The sequence below is a fragment of the Antennarius striatus genome, chromosome 5 (assembly GCF_040054535.1).
Source record: "Antennarius striatus isolate MH-2024 chromosome 5, ASM4005453v1, whole genome shotgun sequence".
In the NCBI taxonomy this organism is placed as follows: Eukaryota; Metazoa; Chordata; class Actinopteri; order Lophiiformes; family Antennariidae; genus Antennarius; species Antennarius striatus.
In genome coordinates, this window is record NC_090780.1 from 158547 (window position 1) to 167500 (window position 8954).

The following is an 8954-nucleotide window of genomic DNA, read 5'->3' on the forward strand; positions in this document are numbered from 1 at the left end:
AGGTCCAATGCTGTGAACTCAAATGGCCTTGTTGCATTTGTCCTCTCTGGTGGTAGGTCACTCATTATCTGCTGACACTTTTTTGCTCTGGCCTTTCTGCATGTCACACAGCTGTCAACAACATTTTTAGCCAATTTCCGGCCTTTTACAATCCAGGCCCTCTTTCTCATAATCAAGAGTGTTCCCGCTATTTCTTCATGGTTTGCTTCGCGGGCTTTTTGTGCTAGAAGAGTGGATACCCAGGATTCGAGTGGAAGAATTGGTACTGCGGTTTTCTCTTAATTGAAAATCTGAATTCTACCACCATATACCAAAAGTCCTGTTTCTTCTTCTTTATACACAGTCTGCTGAGTGTGGTGTCATGGAAGGTTACACCCTCCTGGGCTGAAAGGAAAAGATCTCCGAGTGCATCTTGACACTCTAACAGAGAACAGCTTGTTTGGCTTTGGATTTGCTCCTCCTTTAGAGGCCTTTGCCTCCCACTTTGCATTACTGTCAGCTGAACCTTTCCTCTTCCACTTTGCAGCAGCCCTCCACACCCAGGCAATGATTCTGACCAGCTTTGTCAAACTGCTGAATTTTCTTATGTCAATAAGTTGTTTGACTACTGTGCCGACTGGAGCTCTTTGGATTGGGACTTCTCTCAAACTTTCATGTGCTTTTGTGGGAATCACAGGTTCTTTCCTGCTGGGGCAGTTTTGAAGTGCTCTACTCTGCTCTCTCTTTGCTTGTGCTTTTGTGAGTGCAGCTGAAAAAGCTTTTTGCTGCAACTTTTTTATGCTGTCCTTTGCATTTGGTGCTACCTCTTTAGCTGACTTCTTCAGCCACTCTTCCACTGGTAGTTTTAGGAAGGGGGTTCCATTCTGCCACAATGAACTCTTTAAGGTCCTCAGAAGTAGCTCCTTTTGTTATTATGTCACCGATGTTCAAGTCCCCTGGGATCCACCACCAGTCCTCAACAGCTGCAGATTTTTGGATTTCGCCAACTCTGTTTGCAAAGAAGGTTTGATATCCATTACTGTCTCGCTGAATGGCTCCCAGCACGGTTTGACTGTCCAGTAGATGGAACCACTGCTCTACCTCCATGTGGCTGTGCTTTTCTATGTATCTTCGAAGCCTTGTGGCAAAGACTGCACCGCAGATCTCGGCCTTAACTGATTCTCCTTTTTGGCCCAGTGGTGTGAGTTTTGCTTTAGATTCCACCAGCCTGACCTGGACACCTTGTTCTGTCTCCCATCTGAAGTACGCCACAGCACCATAGCTCTTGTCACTGCCATCTGAGAATGTTATTCCCCACGGTTTTCCAGTCCAGCCAGCTGGCGTGAGGCTCCTGTGGAAAGTGATCTGGCTAAGATGCACATACTCCTCAAACAGCTTAACTGCTTCCTCTCTCAGGCTTTCAGATAGTGGTTCATCCCAGGTGTCTCGAGTCTCAAGATTTCCATCTCTGGCCTCTTGGAATGTTTTCCGGACAAGTATGGCTCCTTTTTATTTTGTGGACGTTACAAGGCCTATTGGGTCATAGAGGCCAGCTACTTGGCTTAACAGCTCTCCTCTGGTTAGGGGGTTTGGAGTCTTTTCCCTTATTTCCTCCTCCTGGAGGTTCTGGCCCATTCTCCTTTTCTTTTCCTTCTTGAGAAAATGATTGAAGCCATTACATAGAGCTTGTCCTCCTCCACCAGGTATCCAACACCCAGAGCCTTATTGTCTTCTTCCTTCATCTGATTTGGGAGTATGACTACTTCATTTTTTGTCTCAAGCTCAGGTTTTCCTGTCCTCTGCCTCCCACTTTGCCCTGACCGGACCCATGGCTTGAGGAAAAACCCACCAGCTCTCAGTATTTCCTCCACATTTTTTGTGCCCTTTTCCAGTTCTTTGGGGTCGTTGTGGGACGTGAGGATGTCATCCACGTAGCTGTCCTCCTCTAGGATTCTACGCTCCTCTTCCAAGTGCTTGAACAATGGTAACCTTGCTGTTTCTCTCATAACCAGTTGTGCAATGCATCTTGCAGGTCAATCACCAATGTTGACTCTGGTAATGACGTACTCACTGACTTCTTCATCATGGCTGTCTCTCCAGAGGAATCTGTGGAGATGTATCTCCCTGTCTTCCAACCATACATAGTTGTACATTTTCTTTATGTCACCAAGTGCTGCATAGACTCCTCTTCTGAATCTGAGTAGAACTGCTAGGATTGGATTAAGGACATCAGGGCCTTTGAGCAGCAGATCATTCAGACACAGTCCTTTAAACTTCTGGCTGCTGTTCCATACAATACGTATTGGCGTGGTCACAGAGTGGGGATTTGGTGCTACTAGTTGGCTCACATACCAAACAGGTCCTTCCCAGCTGTTCATCTCTTCTTTTGAGAGTTTCTTCGCTGCTCCTCTTTCCACCATCTCATGTATTTGAGTTATGTAGGCAGCTTTCCACTCTGACTCCCTCTTGAGTTGCTTTTCTGTCCTCAAAAAAGTGGCCTCCACTGCATTCCGGTTATTAGGAAGACAGGTTGGGTCTTCAATCCACGGACACTTTGTATTCCAGTGTGGAGCATTACTGTGGGTGTCGGCTTGTACATAAGTGAGGCCTTGCTTTATGATTTCAAGCTCTTTCTCCTCCATCAGTGTCATCTCCTTTCCTCCTGGCTGACAGTTGCCACAGCGACATCCTCCACATTTTGGCTCACAGGCTGCTCCAATGCTGTCCCATTTCCACCATTCCAGGAACTGTTTGTTAGCAGCTGTGCTCTTGGTCTCAGCCTGACCTTCTTGTGTGCTGATCACTTCATACTTTAAGGCGGCTGTTCTCATGGAGCGAGCAAAATGTGTTTCTGACTTGTGTGTTGCCATGTCCACTTCCTCAAAGAGTTCTGGATGAGTGCCTCCTACAGTCTTCCCCAGCAGGCTTTCCCATAAGACGAGGTCTCCAACAATCCTTTTTCTTTGTGGGGCGAGTCGGCCTTCCCTGTGACTGATTAGCAGCTTGATGGTTTCTGGTCTTTTTAAATCTTCCAGTGTGGCTTCTGGGAAGAACTTTCTCAGTTGCTTGGGCTTCACAACTTTGTGCACATGGGCTATTTTACTTAAACCATAGCTGACAAGTTCATGAGCTCTTTCTGTTCCTCTGGGTGTCTTGACTCTAACCCTGAGTAGATATTTTTTGGTGTTTACTTTCATGGCCATTTCTCTGACTCCATAGATGACTAAAGTGATCTTTTCACTCCTCAGCTTCAGTCTATTGGCGGCTCTGTGGGTGATTTAGTTGGTGTCTGATGCCAGGTCAATCAGGATGCCAATTTTCTGCCCTGCGTTGGCAGGGACTTCCAGCAGCATTTCGGAGCGTTTCTTCACAGCCTGCACCTTTTCCGCTGGCTTCAGTTCTTTAAATCTTTTACAGAAGAACATTTTTTCTTTATGTCTTTCATCTCCACAAACAATACATCCTCCAGCTTTCCTTGTGGAACGTGTGGAAGCACAATTTCTTTCAAATTTTCTTTGTTGTTTCTCTGGTTTCTCACCTCCTCCAAGTTGCTCCAGTTTTTCCATTATTTCCTCTTGAGTTTTCAGGAACTTCAGGAGACTGTCAAAATGGTTGTCAGGCGTGACACCATTGCTGGGGTTAACCATGAATACGAGCCATTCCTTCTTCACAGTATCAGGTAGCTTGCTCTCAATAGACTTTAATACCAGGGGATTTTTATGGCGCCTGTATTTCCAAGCACTGTGAGATCTGCCTAGGCGTTCGCCACCGTCTGAATTAAGTCAATTACTTTTCTTGGCTGATTTGTTCGTATGGCGGGAATCTTCTCTAATTCTTCAATTATCTCCAATGCTATTGTAGGTTTGTTCCCATACCTGTTCTCCAGCACTCTAAACATGTCTTCAGCTGTACTGTATGTTGAGAGGTGCAAGTCTCTAGAGATTTTATTTTCCACACTGTCCAAAAGTTGCATCTTTTTTCTTCCACTGAGCCAGTTGGTTCTCCTTGCCTTTGCAGGCTCTCCCAGTCCTTTCTCCATCTGTGGAAATTTCTTTTGCAACCATGAAACTTGGGCAGACTTGTAGACTTTATCCTCACAATGGGTGTGGTCTGTGTAATTGGAGATGTCGGCATGTCTGCTGCTTCTGTACAAACCTCCCCTCAAGAAAAAACCAGCCGACCTCCAGTGGAGGATTTTACATGGTGCCATCGGTTCCAATGCTTTATCTCTGTTTTTAACCCTGCGGTGTCCAGCCAGTGTCCCTTCTGTCCCCTTCAGGAGACAGTCTTTCATGCTTTCAGTGAGTGTGGGAGACTTGCAGTGCTCTTCACTCTTCTAACGAATGTTTTTAATTTGTTCAGTGAAACTTTTAGTATCAGGAAATTCATCTACGGTGCTGGGTACAATAGATCGAATCAGAGAAAGTGGCAGCTTTTAAATTTTATTTCTGGAGAGGCAAAACTCACAATTTCTGTGACCAGGAAGAGGAGAACTGAAAACAATACCGTTCAAGAAGCAGCTCCTGTTTTCTGCTGTAACATCAGATGTCGCTTAAAACTAGAATTTGGTTTCTATAAATTGACAAAAGACCTGAATAACTTTAGGAACATCTGGTGTTACAAAAATGTCCTGTGGACTTTAGTTGATGACCACCTGACTTTTGCAACCTTCCTGTTATCATTTACTCATTTTAATATTGTATTTCCCTTTGTTTCTTGGTGTTTAGTGTTTTTGAAGTTTCATCTACTGAAAAATTGTAAAATGTTCTAAATGTTCTAAATGTTCTGAATGTAATTGAAGTTTCTTTGCAAAAAATCTTCTTCTGAAGCACTTTAGTGCTTCATCTAATGTAAAATGGTAAAATGTTTGAATCTGATTAAAATGTTTTTGCAAAAATAAAAAAAAAGCTGTTGTTGCTGCTGCCGCTGCACTTTTCTCCTCTTCTGCAGTTCTCTGTGCTGTGACGAACTCTGCTCTCCTTGCTTTGAGGTTGTTGCTGAATGCTGTCAAGTCTTTCATCCTGCCCTCTACAGTTGCCTTTTCAGCTGCTGGAATCCACAACTCCCAAGCTGCTTGACTTTCAGTTGCCTCCTGGACCAGCTTCTTCATGAAGGTTAACTGCATCTCATAACCATCACGATTCACCGTAGAGACAGGTATTGCAGCAACATCTTCACACACCTTTTCAGTTTCTTGTGTTACAGTTCTCATCAGGTTTTCCCCATATCGAGACCAAAGGTTGGTTTGGACAATTCTCCTTACCTCATCCAGTCTTGTCTCACAGTCATTCATTGTTTTTTCCAAGTCAGCCTCCTGTAGCTTGTCGAGCTCAGCTTCCTCTCCATCAGCTGTATTGGCTTCGATGTCCTCCAGCAGGCCCGCTCTGTACTCCTCATTTGTGTCGCTTACGTTCCTAGCTTCAGAGCTCAGCTTTCTGAACTCCTCTCGTAGCTCAGTTTCAGTCATGCTCCGTGCTCCTCTGCTCAGGAAATTAGCCAACTTGGTAAAAGCACTTCTGGCCAAGGTCCGTTCCTGCTCCAGCTGCTTTACAGACTTTCCAAAGGTGTTTTTTGCCATCTTGTGAATGCAGTCACTCAGTGTACAGCTCCCCTCAGCGTCGACAGCTTCTCCTCAGACTTTTCTCAAGGCCTTTAATCCCTCTGTCGTCACTGCCGTGTCAGTGGATGTCTGTCACATCAGGTGGTTATCAACTGTCAAGTTATTTGGGTTTTCTTGACATCGTTTCTGCCCTAACTTGAAAATGGCTTGTAGACGGGCACAGAGGAGGCTTTGGGGCAACTCAGCTCTTCCTTCTGGTTTTATTTCACAGTTTGTTCACAATGAGTCAGGTTTTGAATAGCAGATGTAGTGGTAGTAGTAGCGTAGCAGAAGTAGCAGAGGTTGATAACCAATAGCGTCTTTGTAACCCTCCACACCGATGTCACCCTGCAGCATAGATTTCTTTGTCTCATCTGTTCCACACACACACTCACAGGCTCCTTCAATTTACCTGATTACCCTATACCTGACCTCTCAGCTCAGCGCTGCCCTCAGCCGTTGTGCTACAAGAATTCCTTTGAATGTTGAATGTTACTTTGACTGCTATTGGTATTAAAAATACTATTTTTTCAAAAGAAATATTCGTACTACAAAATTTAGAAACCAAACGACATTTACTCAAGTCTATTTTTGACTTTACATACATCAAACACATCGAATACATGGAATACATCAGACACAGAGCGGGTCGTCCAATGTCCCCAAGATCGGTGGTTCGATTCCCGCTCACACCCAAAAACACCCGGAGGTGAGTTGACAGTGGGAGTTTTCAGCTCACCTCCGGAGCACTGCCGAGGAGCCCTTGAGCAAGGTGTCGTCCCCCTTTACAAGTTTCTCATTTGGGGCGCACCACAAAGGAGCTGCCCACCACTCTACCTCCCTCTGCATGTGTGTGTGTGTGTGTGTGTGTGTGTGTGTGTGTGTGTGTGTGTGTGTGTGTGTTACCTCCTCCCAGCTGAAGTGCAGTGTGTGTCCTGACATGGACACAGCGGTTCTGGTGGTCTTGAGGTCATTGAAGGTCATTATCTCACAGGACAGAACGTGGTAGAGGACCAGGTCGTTCAGACGACCGGACTCTTTCCATTCTTCAATCTATGAAGGCAGAAAAACACAAGAACACGGTAAAGTCCAGTCTGGAATATGATTAACCCCTTCCTGTCTGACAGACACCAGCCGTGGATCTGTTACACACAGTGGAGTAGTTGTTGGCCTCCTCCACCGGCACAAAGACAGTGAACGGCCCATCACTAACGAGATCACGAGACATCTGAGGAACACAGAAAGCAAAGGCAGGTCACAGAGGAAACACGGGGCAAAACAGGGGTCTATGTCACATAGAATACTGGAATCTTTGGGATAGAAAATAAATTCAGGCCATGCCAGAATCTACTGCTTTCTGTTCATCAGCAAATGCATTTGACCTTATATGAGATTTAACAGAGAAGAAGTGAAACAGCTGGACATCCCAGCAGAAGACCTACTGACGCCTGTGAATCACAGTCTGGTAACGACAGTCAGTAAGTTACCAACTGGATGAATGGCTGTCGGGGGGCAGGTGGGTGACATATTACATCTAGCAAAGGAAATGTTCCTGGTGTTACCTGTGACACTGTTTCAGCAGCAGGAAAGAGAAGTGTGTCTCTTTACATCCATTAATTATTTCAGTCACACAACACACCAGTAGGACTGAAGGCATTTATTATCTGGGGTCTAGGCACATCCAGAACAGTCACAGTCCATACATTAAAATATTAACAAAGACACTGTTTTCCTGGTTAATTCTCAAGCACCAACAGATGTTAATTAGTTCAAATTGTAAATGTGTGTTCAGAAAGTGTGAACTTCACTACTTGACAAGCAGATTGTAGATGAAGCCTATGGGGCCTCGTTGTACTGTTTAAACTGTAGGTTAGAAGTCTTGTGGGTTAAGAGTGAAGTCATTTCCTGCTGCCTGAAGGTGGCGTCGATGAGCTCCATCACGTCTAATTTATGGAACAAGAACCCAGAAACATGAGACGCTTTACAACATACACAACCTGGCACCAGCCAATTAAACGCATAGATGCTCCACATCCAAATCGTAAATTATTAAGGTAAAAACTTTGCAGCCTAAAAACTAGAGGACTGACCATAGACTAGTTCTTTGTTTTATTGATTTTTATTATTTTATTATCTAGTTTTATTCCGTGTGTGGGTTCAGCGTAACTCACAGATAACATCTGACGGAAGAAGGCGTTCTCTGGCTGTTGGAACAGCTCCTGTGACATAAACAGGTAGTCATTAAGAAGAGGGAGACAAATGATGGCCAGAGGTCAAGGGGTCATGGAAAGGTCATGTGACTTACCTTGGCCGTGTTTCCACGGCAATCAAAGCCGTCGCCCACATAGTCTCGTCTACAGGTGCAATTCCGTTGACCCTGACCCAAATACTTACAGCGAGCGTACTTACTGCAGCCACCATTTTCCTACACACACACACACACACACACACACACACACACACACTTTTTTAAATTTTGATCAAAATGTTTTAGGAACAGAGAATCAAATTAGTGGACCAGTGTGTCTCTAGTCCATCCGTCTGTTTTCTTTCCCCACTTCATCTGCTGTCCTGGGTCACAGGGCGCTGGAGCCTATCCCAGCTGGCATAGGGCGTGAGGCAGGGGACACTCTTGGCACGACACCAGTGTGCCTTGGAGCCCCAAAGAGACACAGACAAACACACACACACACTCACTTCTACGGAAAATTTGGAGGAAGCCGTAGAACCTGGAGAGAACCCGCCCAGACACGGGGAGAACATGCAAACTCCACACGGAGCGCGACTCAAACCTTCAACCGCCTTGTTGTGCAGCGACAGCGCTACACCCTGACCACTGCGCCACCCGATGTCTACAGTTTCATCAGGTAAATTATAAACCCAAACTACAAGTTTCAATAAGTTGTTCAAGTCTAATTGATAATAATACTGAGAAACTCTAGACTCACAATGTTATAAAACTGAAAAAAACATATTTTCACTCAAATATTTAAAAGGTGATGTGTACTGTGAATGAAATGAACTTAGAACTCCTGACTTGATCAGAATCAACCAACATATTATTCCCCTCTGGCGTCTTGAGGACCTCGTCCTTCCAGTAGTTCTCCATAGAGCTTCTACTGAGGGTAGAACCGTGGGCAAACACTGCTGGGACACAGCCTAATCACCCCGACCGGGTCACCTAGGTGAGGGGTCTGATGTTTAAAGACTCAAAACCCCAATAACCCTAGGATACAGAAGATGTGTCCCAGTACATCCGTGACACGTATCCGTACCACCTACTGCCAATGCTACTAGCTTGTATTCACGTCATTCTGCCTGCACATCTTATTGTCATAAACTAATACATTTAATTTGCAGTGGGATTAGTATATAG

The 8954-nt window shown here is 45.0% G+C and overlaps 1 protein-coding gene across 3 annotated transcripts in view; it reads right to left on the minus strand.

Annotated features, from left to right (window-relative positions):
* The window catches only part of stab1 (stabilin 1), a 108918-nt gene that overhangs the window by 50504 nt on the left and 49460 nt on the right, over window positions 1-8954 (minus strand). For all 3 annotated transcript variants that reach the window (XM_068314994.1, XM_068314996.1, XM_068314997.1), the window contains 4 exons: window positions 7884-8003; window positions 7750-7797; window positions 6732-6806; window positions 6485-6631 (listed from right to left, as the gene is read on the minus strand). In XM_068314994.1, the coding sequence (XP_068171095.1) occupies window positions 6485-6631; window positions 6732-6806; window positions 7750-7797; window positions 7884-8003 (390 nt within the window). The remainder of the gene's footprint in view (window positions 1-6484; window positions 6632-6731; window positions 6807-7749; window positions 7798-7883; window positions 8004-8954) is intronic.